At 42.2% G+C, this 10,404-nt stretch overlaps 1 protein-coding gene across 21 annotated transcripts in view; it reads right to left on the bottom strand.

Moving 5' to 3' along the window:
• Positions 1-10,404, bottom strand: part of LPP (LIM domain containing preferred translocation partner in lipoma) — a 728,299-nt gene that overhangs the window by 15,538 nt on the left and 702,357 nt on the right. For 15 of the 21 annotated variants that reach the window (XM_081536595.1, XM_081536585.1, XM_081536639.1 and 12 more), the window contains 2 exons: positions 8,713-8,891; positions 2,594-2,714 (listed from right to left, as the gene is read on the bottom strand). In XM_081536595.1, the coding sequence (XP_081392721.1) occupies positions 2,594-2,714; positions 8,713-8,891 (300 nt within the window). Of the gene's footprint in view, positions 1-2,589; positions 2,715-8,712; positions 8,892-10,404 lie in introns of all 21 variants that reach the window. The other 6 variants (XM_081536682.1, XM_081536648.1, XM_081536669.1 and 3 more) reach the window with 1 other exon arrangement.

The raw sequence follows: 10,404 nt of genomic DNA, 5'->3' as shown, positions 1-10,404 counted from the left end.
AGAGGGAAAGGATGTCAGTGAAAACGGAAACAAACTCCTCTTTTCATTCAAAGCTTCCATAAAAAGGCCAATTACTACCTCTTCTCTTCCCCAGGACATCATATGATATGTCCTGCATTAAGCTGAAGCAGAGGCTGGGGACATAAATAAGAACAGGGTAAAATGACCTTCCTGAAGTCACGCAATAGGAAATACAGGTACAGAAGGAGAAGAACCTGAAGGTCTAGGCTCCCAAGTAGTTTGCTCCCTTCACCCAAACAATAAGAACAGGGGAGACTAGATCTTTATTATTGATTTAAAGATTTTTCAAAAGTAATCTACAAGCGCAAGGACAGAATCTCTTGGTAATTCCAGGTCAGAGGCTAAGTTGCAGAGTGACTCCTGCTAAGCAGCGGGCCACCAACAGGCTCCGCATACTCACTCCAACTTTAGAAAGAAAATAAAATCCTAAGGTCTGGGGTGGGTGGGGGGAGTGGGGAATGATCCATTGTCCTTTCTAAAGGATACAGTAGAGGAACGAGTGCAGGATGGGGGGACAGCGCCCTTGGGTACCACCATTAGTTCTGCTCCTGCCTCTGTCACTGCAGGCAAGGCCAACAGCCACTCTAAAAATTATTCCCACAATTCCTACCTCACTGAGCTGTTAGGAGGATCAAAGAGGAAAACGGATATGATTATACTTTGAAAAAAATGCCAAGAGCTACATAACTGTAAAGAATTATACTACTGTTAATAGTACCTGAGCATCCGTTTTGAAAACTGTTATATGACAGTTAAACGCTGACCTTCACCTTTAGAGGAAACAGAAATTTCTTCGGAAAAGAAAAATATAGTATTTCATTTTGTGGTGTGTGCCCTTGCTAACTGTTGTAGAAACTCTTTTAGAAGGTCACAACTGCTGTGTGCCTCACCTCTGCTGTCTTCTATGACAGCAAGGGGGGGGTGGTCACTGAGGTTCATATCTGAATTTGACAAATAATGAAATTTAAGTTCAAAAAGGGTGTCACCCAGAACACAACAGCAAGAGCAGCAGCAGCAGCAGCGATGGCACCTATAGTTATTCTTCCCAAGAAGGCCAGCTTTATGAATGAACAAGCAGATATTCTGGAGATCTAGAGACATTTGGGGAAACTGAGTGACGGAATTAAACAGAATCTTTTGATCATAATAAAAAGAAAGAAATTACATAAATGACATGGTTTTAAGCGTTTAATGACCTAACATTAAGAGTTACCTGGGTACCCTAAAGACCCCAGAGTCGACTGCCGTGTTGAAACTCAACTATTAGCACCTTGAATCTTAGAGCCAAAGGAGCCAATACTGGGGCATCCAGAACAAGCCTGTTTTACAGATGGGGAAGTGAGCTGTGGAGAGGGAAGTGATTTGTCCAGGGTGATGGAGGTCTGCCTCCTTTTAATTCAGGGTTCCTCCCATTCTATAAGGCTTCCCTGGTGGCTCAGAGGTTAAGCGTCTGCTTCTGACACAGGAGACCCGGGTTCAATCCCTGGGTTGGGAAGATTCCCTGGAGAAGGAAATGGCAACCCACTCCAGTATTCTTGTCTGGAGAATCCCATGGACGGAGGAGCCTGGTAGGCTACAGTCCATGGGGTCGCAAAGAGTCGGACACGACTGAGTGACTTCACTTTCACTTTCCCATTCTATAGTCTTGATTCTAAGACACATGTGCAGTACAAATTTATTTTGTACTGCTATCATGTCATCCGGGAAGAGAAAAGGTACATCTCATACCATTCTTAGAACAAACAAAAAAACCATGAAAAGTCAAAGCCTGTTGGCACATAGAGCAGGTGTGTCTAGAAACACTGGGAAGCCTGCCTCCACTGAACCTCAGTTTCTCCAACTGCAAAATGAACTCTAGGTTTTCCACACTTACAATTCAGGTCAATTCTAAGGCTAGACATTTTTATTGCTCTTTAGTCATAACACCCAGTGTAAAAGCTGGAAGTTTTTTCTATTCTCTTTGCTCACATTAAGGCCAGAGAGAGGCATGCAACTGGGGCTGTAGGACTGAACAAAGCACCCTGCATAAACCAGGTGGTCAGCTATAGCTCAGGCGGTAGATGGAATTACTGCAGTCCTAGAGACTAGGGGCAGCCCTGCCACCCCCACTCGCCCATGTCTTGGGAAAATCTCCTCGTGGGACTAGACGAGCCAATGTCATGAGGAGGTGGTAATAAGATAGTTCATATTATCTCTCGCAGATAGAAGGGGGAGCTGCTAACTGCTGCACTCAGAAGGTCTGCCAGAAAACAAGAAGGCTGCTTCAAAAGAGGGGCCCTGGGCAAGTCATAGGACTAGGATAACAAAATGCTTTGAAATCATTTTCTGAATGTGGTGTCCTTTTGATACCCAGATTAGAGGAGAAAGACTCACTGCCGTTTGCTATATACATGATGACATGGCCTTCGGGCAAGAAATCTCTTGTCACTTCTAACTGGGGTCACAGGTCTCTTGTAAAACCCAAGTTGAATGAACATAGGCACTAAGGGCTCTCCTAGATTTAATAATTGTGATATTTATAAAAATCTGGGTCTGATGGGCCTGGCAGGGGGTGGGGGCGCTGACCACAGACCTCACACCGGTAGCAGTGAACATGGAAATCACGATCCAGAGCCACAATCCGGACAGTCTCCTCCTGGCCAGGGGCAGGCATGATAGGCTCCTTGCACACAGAACAGCGGGGAGCAAATTTCCTGAAAGAGGAGAGACGGTTCTGGTTAGATATTGAACTTAGACACTAGCAAAAGGTGAAGACAAGAGAAAAGAAAAGGTGCAAACCAAGAGCCAGGAAATCTGGCCTACCACCTTGTGTGACCTTGAGCAAGTCACCTTCCTTCCCTGGGTCTCCTTCCTTAGCTAAAATAGGGGATTTATACTCAATGACTGTTGAGGTTCTTCTAGCTCATAAACATTATGATATTTGGGGAAGTGGAAGATAAGTGTGTGAACTGCATCTGTACCTAGGAGCCACGGGCCACTCAGTGTGTGGCGTGGCATTCACCTGTGGAAAGATTACAAATACAAATCCTGGGCTGGATCAATCAAAGGGAAGAATGAAGGCCTTGGCAGCCCCTACTTGCTTCTGACTTTTGCTTCTAGACTTTGTATGTGCTTACTGGGCTCTACCCAAATTTCCTGATGTTGGTAAGTTTGCCTCACTCCCAATTATTAGAGCGTCTTTCTTAGAAATGTGTATGTATATATATATATATATATATCTCAATATATATACACATACATATGTATGTATGTGTATATATAAGTGTGTGAAAGTGAAAGTCACTCAGTTGTTTTCAACTCTTTACAACTCTGTGGACTATACAGTCCATGGAATTCTTCAGGCCAGAATACTGGAGTGGGTAGCCTACCTTTCCCTTCTCCAGGGGATCTTCACAACCCAGGGATCGAACCCAGGTCTCCCACATTGCAGGCAGATTCTTTACGAGCTGAGCCACCAGGGAAGCCCCATATATGTATGTCTGTGTATATATATTGATATATATACACATGTTTTTGAGGTCAACTATTGGTGAGAAATTTTAATATTTCCTAACTCTTAATATTCCTTACTATGACTAATGGCCGTAACATTTTTTTTTTTTCTTATAACAGATCAATAGGCTGCAAATACAGGCCATGCATCCATCTGTATCTTCTAGAAATTAGGTGTGCCATTTATGAATGTGTGAAATGAGATATGATTTGCAATGGACACAGATAAGAACTGAAAAGATTGAAAAAGAAAGAAAGACTGTGCAACTCAGTTTTTTCATGGTAACGCTTTTAAGATTAATGATGTTAAATTTTATCTATTTGTAGAGAGACTTAAAAAGAAATAATGATAGTAATCTAACACTTTGCAGAGTACTTTATGGTTGTCAAAGCATTTTTACATACATTATACTCTATATGTACATATTAATTTTCCTGGCAGCGCCCAAAAGGCATCTGTATGGCTGCAATCTAAATAAATATGAATTAAGCAGCAGATCAATTGATTGCTATGAAAGAAAAATTAAAAAGGATCATGGTACAACTGCAGCAGTAATCAGAGTTGTTATAATTGGCATTTTATGCAAGAAGTTTATACTCAGTGGCAAAAAAACTGCTTTGGACTACCTGATTATTTTTGAATCTGGGTCATCATAGTGAAATAAGCAGGCTTCTGGAATCAGCTGCAAAATCTCCTTTCCCCAAATCTACTGGGACCATAAACTTTGTGAGGTCAGAGAGTGTCTAGCCTATCACTTTATCTGTGAGCCTTCCCCAATGTCCTCAAGTAGGATTACTTACTCCTTGAGGATAAAATATCTTTCATTGAGTTTGCCTATTTTAGTAGTAATTATTTTCATATCTTTGGAGACCTCAAAACTGTGAGCTTCCAAAGGACAGGATTTGCTTTATTTCTGAGTTTCTAGAAATAACTATTGTGACTGGTGCTGAAGATAAAAATTCAGACAATATCTAATGGAATGAAGTATTTGCTATATTCTGCATAAAAAGATGTTGCTTAGGCCTTTATGTTCAACCTCAAGGTCTTTCCTCTTTGGAAAGGTATGAACAGTATTCTTGCTGAGTAATGATTCTTTCTTACCAACTGGCCTCATTAGATGGGAAAAGGTAAAGGGTAGAGACTGGAATGGCTTCCACAGTCCCCGTGGTATTCCCTGGCCAGCATTTTAAGGACTCTGAAAACTCCCAGGTGGTCTATTTAAAGACTTGGCTCACTAAGCAGATAATAATAATAAAATTAATTCAATAAAAAACACTTCTGATGGTTAAAATACCTACCATTTATTGTGTGCTTATTGTATGCCAAGTCTTGTTAAGAACTCTATATACTTGACCTTATTTTTTTACTGATAGCAAACATTTTGAAGAAATACTTTTTATCATTTCTGCTATATAGCCACTGGAGCCAAAGCTCAGAGAAGGATAGTCTTATTCATTGGGTCCTGGAACATTTCTAGCAATCCACAAATGGATGCTGATTAAACAAATAGATGGATGCATGTAACATCCCTGATAAGAAAGATCAGACGGTGGAATAAAGGCTCAACACAATGAAAGGATGATTTAAATAAATCTGCTTTTCTGAGTCCACTGTCTTGGAACTAGGAATACAGAAATAAACTAAGACTCCAGCAGTCAGACTGGTGAGGGACCTCTATATATTTCTGTATTTGTTCAGTTAACATATATGCATATCCTATCATACTGCAAAAATGATTTAAGGGGGTTACTGTAAAATTGTGTATGTGCATTTTTTTTTATCACTAATCAGGCTATGTTAAGTGCTATCTATAGTGGATTTACAAAACTATAAAACATAGAGAAAGAGATCTAAATTCAAACATGGGGCTAGGGAGAGTTTGAGATCAGAGGAAGCTTCTTTGTGTGTACTGTGCTCAGCTGCGTCTGACTCTTTGCAACCGCATGAACTGTAGCCTACTAGGCTTCTCTGTCCATGGAATTTTCACTAGATGATAATTGGGCTGGGCCTTGAAAGATGGCCATTTAGGTGAAATGGGAAAGTAAGTCTGTGTGTGTTTGTGTGTGTGTGTGGTGTGTATGGGTGTGTGTTGGGGGTGAGGGTGGGATATAGGCAGTCTGCCAGGAAACTTAGTTTGAGCAGTCATCTGAAATGACACATGGGAAAGAGTTTCTGCTTAACAGGATGGGGGATTTGGGCCAACCCTGACTGAAGGTGGTTATGGAGGGGATGGCCCATTAGCAAGGCTTTAAAAATAGCATTTCAGAAGCTTGTTACTCAGAGTGCAGTCCAAGACCACCTCGCAGCTGGTCAGAAATGCAGAATCTTAGGCCCCCACTCCAGATCTCCTGAACTAAACTTTGCAGTTTAATAAGATCTGTGACTGTAAGCACACTCAAGTTTGGGAAGCACCAGTTTAAAGGATAGGATTCTAAGCAGGGGAGATAGATCCCTTCTCATGGGCCTCCTGCATCTCACCATAGCTTCTATTCCCAGGCTGCTCTAGCTACAGCCAAGCAGAACTTCCTTGAATGCAGAGAAGCCATTCTTCACTCTGTGCCCTTCTTTAATGCCTGAGTCGTTCCTTCTGTCAGTAATCTCCATTTCCCATTTAAAACACTCTGCTTCCAGAAACCTACTCAGTTCAGTTCAGTTCAGTTCAGTCGCTCAGTCGTGTCCGACTCTTTGCAACCCCATGAACCGCAGCATGCTAGGCCTCCCTGTCCATCACCAACTCCTGGAGTCCACCCAAACCCATGTCCATTGAGTCGGTGATGCCATCCAACCATCTCATCCTCTGCCATCCCCTTCTCTTCCTGCCCTCAATCTTTCCCAGCATCAGGGTCTTTTCAAATGAGCCAGCTCTTCGCATCAGGTGGCCAAAGTATTGGAGTTTCAGCTTCAACATCAGTCCTTCCAATGAACACCCAGGACTGATCTCCTTTAGGATGGACTGGTTGGATCTCCTTGCAGTCCAAGGGACTCTCAAGGTCCCAGTAATCTCTTCTGGCCCTGACAGCTCAAACCCTTGCCTGTGCCTCACCATGTCACCTTCATAGTCTTTTTTGCCTGATCTCACACATAACCTGCACTTCTTCTCTTCCTTCCTCCTGTCAAACTCCTTGCTGATCGGGGCTTCTCTCTACGAATTTCTACTTATGCAATTTCTTTCCTTTACCACTTAGCACAGTAATAGGCACAGAGAGGGCTCTTCATAGATGTGGTTGAATTGAATGGAAAGGCATTTCCTAGAAGCTCACAAATGTGAGATCTGTTCAGAATGACCAAGTATCTGCAGAAGGCAACTGCGTCTCCTCTCTGTAACCCACTTTCTTTAGCCATGCAATGTCTACCCTGGGTTGGACTTACAGCTGCTTTCTGTTCCAGTCTTTCAAGACCCAGAAACAGAGTTCTTTAAAATATATCTTTTATTTTTCTTTTTGGAAATGGGGAAAAGAGCAAAAAGCTTCTCCCCCTGCATAGCTGCCAATCATGCAGATAACATTATTTTGAATAGTTTGCATTTTAACTTCCCATTGAATTAGCAATGGTGGGGACCGTAGGGGGTTTTGGATTCTTTTTCCCTTTTAATTGCTCAAGTGTGCCTTCCTGGAGTGTTCAGACCCACACACATGTCACCAGTCACAAGTCTCTAATTATGCTCCCCACTCCTCAAAATGAAAGATAAATGGCATAGATATAAACTTACATTTGTCAGAATTGATTTCCTGTTTTAATTGAGGGGTGTAACATATCAGTCTTTTCCAGCAACAGAAACATGTGTGCTCTGATTATATCTATCAGTCTTTCTTGGATTAGAGTAAGTCTAAGAAAGGAGAGAAACAGTGACAGAAATACACTCCCCATTGGTATCTTTTCACTTCCCTTAAATAGATGCAAGTTTTTTTTTCATGTGTAATTAGAAGCTAAAAATATCAATAACGTGAAGTACAATTTATGCTGTGACTGCCCTTTCAAAGTGAGCCAGCCCTTCCTTGTCTAATACAGGTTGAGAATTCATGCCTCTGGATTTTTTTTTTTTTTTAATTCATTCAGCCTTTTCACTGAAGGCTGAGGTTTTCACTTTCTCTGCGATTTGGAAAGTGGTCAGGAAATCCTTTTTTTAAAATATGAATTTTAGGTACCCAAGCTGCTTGTAGCAAGTACCTCCCAGTTGTTGACAATAGAGCAATGAAAATTAACCCAAAAGACTGTATATCTGGAGGGCAATAGAACCCAAACTGGTGAGCCATACAAGTTCATATCTTTGCAAGCCTCAGATGATTCTTGTGTTTGCTGGGCAAAACTTCCCTGTCTGCCATTTATAAACCACACCTAGAGCTGTCATATCGTTCCTGGGAATATGCAACAAATGTGATCAACCAACAAACTGGGTAAATAAGACTAAGCAAAATGCAAAACTATACAATTTTCATGATCACTCCAGCTATAATAAAAGAGAACTTTACAAAGGAGAGAAGTGAGGAAGTGGGGATATATTTTTCCAGGCCCATCAGTTAAGTGGTCTTGATCTTGAGGTTCTACTTTCTAATTGTCCTTAAAAGATTAGAAAACATCCTGAGGAAGAGAAGACCCGGGGGAAGAGCTTAGGGGAGGGTATATATATGTTGATAATGGCATAAAACCACCTCCAAATATGCAAGAGGCTTGCTTTAGCAAGAGGGGCTGAATTGTTCTCTAAACAAGTCAAATTTCTCCCCCTATAACTTCCTATGTGCAGAGTGGAAAAGACATGGCTCTAGAGAGAACCCTAGGCTGTTCTGGATGGGAAACTGGTCTGGTCTAATGAACAAACTGAAGAGCTCAGAGAAAACTGGGCAATTTGTCCACTGGCACACAGCTTGTTCACGTTTAGGCCAGGGAGAGCTACCCTGTGATCCTGTCCCTTTCCAGTAATATGTTCTGTGGCTGACTCAACTTTCTCACAGTTAAGGTGACACAAACACGTGATGGATAAGCCCAAGGGAAGCTTTGAAGCAGAGGCCACGCTGGAGGACCACACGGATTACCTGATATCACTTCCTGCATTGGAGGAGGGAATAAATAACTTCTTTCTAAGGTCCCACCAAATCTTGAGATTCTATAGCTTGGAGAGAGAAGAGTAGCCCATATGCCAGGCAGTAAGACCAGACCCCAAGAGGACCAACGGGCGGCGGAAGGGAGAGTAGATCACCTACTTGTGGAAGTCCTCAATGCAGTGGATGAGGCCACCAGCGTCCACGGTGAATGGGATACCATCCAGGCTGCGGTGGCACATCACACAGGTAAAGCAGTGAGGATGATAAGCCTTCCCTGTGGCTCGGAGAATCCGCTCCATGATGGGCTTGGAGCAAACACTGCATTGCTCCAGGGTATTCTAGAGAGGAAAAGAAAAAATGCCAATGTTAGGCTGGGATGTAAGGAGCTCCGCTTGCATAGTAACTTACAGCATGACAAGCAATGTTCCAGAACATATGGGCTCATATGCTTTCACATAGTATTTGACAGAAGGTAGAGTGTTTATTACAGAGAGAGAATGAAATAGATGGATCAAGTGGCTCTTCTAAGGCCATGCAGATGTGTTTTGTGTTTTAGTCACTAAACTCTGTCCAACTCATTAAGATCCTATGGACTGTAGCTCTCCAAGTTCCTCTGTCCATGGGATTTCCCAGGCAAGAACACTGGTGTGGGTTGCCACACCCTCCTCCATGGGATCTTCCTGGCTCGAGGATCGACCTGTGTCTCCTGGACTGGCAGAAGGATTCTATACCACTGAGCCACAAGGGAAGCCCTCTGGCTTTGTACAGCAACTCAATTTTGCTGTTGTGGCAGGAAGGCAGCCACAGACAATGTGTAAGTAAATGATCATGACTGTGTTCTAATAAAACTTTATTTACAAGAGCAAGCTGGATTTGGCCATGGCTATAGTTGTGCTTCCCAAGTGGTGCTAGTAGTAAAGAACTCGACCGCCAATGAAAGAGACCTAAGAGGAGCAGGTTCAATCTTTGGATTGGGGAGATCCCCTGGAGGAGGGCACGGCAACCCACTCCAGTATTCTCACCTGGAGAATCCCATGGACAGAGGAGCCTGGCCCTCTGCAGTTCATAGGGTTGCAAACAGTCAGACACAACTGAAGTGACTTAGCACATAGATGGTTAACCTCTGAACTACACAATCTGGGTTCTCTACTGGAAGAATACTTCTCTATTACTTATAAAACTTGATTAATCATCAAAATCTTACCAGGATCACTCAGAACCTTAACGTTTTAGAATGGTCTCTCTGATGACCCAGACTCGCAGAGAGCATGCTGGTTATAGAACCCAATGAGACATCAGTATAATCAATGATGTTTTGATCATTTAAAACCTTGATTCAAACACCATCTCCACATTTAGTGTTGTGAACTCTTGATGGAAATGTTGAACCTAGAAGATTTTGAGTCTAGAGGGTTTGTTGAACCTAGAGGGTTTCACTTTTGAGAAATAAAATAAGAAAGTTAAATTTATTTGGCTTTAAAAATACATTCAGCTTTAAAAATAAATCCTCCTCCCGCCTTTAAAATGGATATCATTTATTGAGTCAGGACTTAGAAAGATTGATAAAATTAGTTGTTAACTTTCCATCCTTGCCTAGAATTGTATGCTCTCTTACCAGACGACAGAGTTTCACATGTAATATGCAATATTCTAACTGAGATGTTTGGTCTGACTCCATGAGTTTACAATCTAGAATAAACCTGGGATAGGGATCTGATTAGAAAACTGCAGAACTGGAAGGGATGTGGAAATGGGAAGAAATATTTTCCTCTTACCACTGGAACTTTTAAATGGGCCTGAGGCAAGGCATGTTTGTTGGTAGATAACCAGTGTGCTGGTGACAACTAGAGC

This window comes from Giraffa tippelskirchi, chromosome 2 (genome assembly GCF_054371585.1).
Source record: "Giraffa tippelskirchi isolate mGirTip1 chromosome 2, T2T-mGirTip1v1.2.pri, whole genome shotgun sequence".
Taxonomy (NCBI): Eukaryota; Metazoa; Chordata; class Mammalia; order Artiodactyla; family Giraffidae; genus Giraffa; species Giraffa tippelskirchi.
Note: the sequence above shows the minus strand (reverse complement) of the source record. Positions and strands in the feature narration are given on the sequence as shown.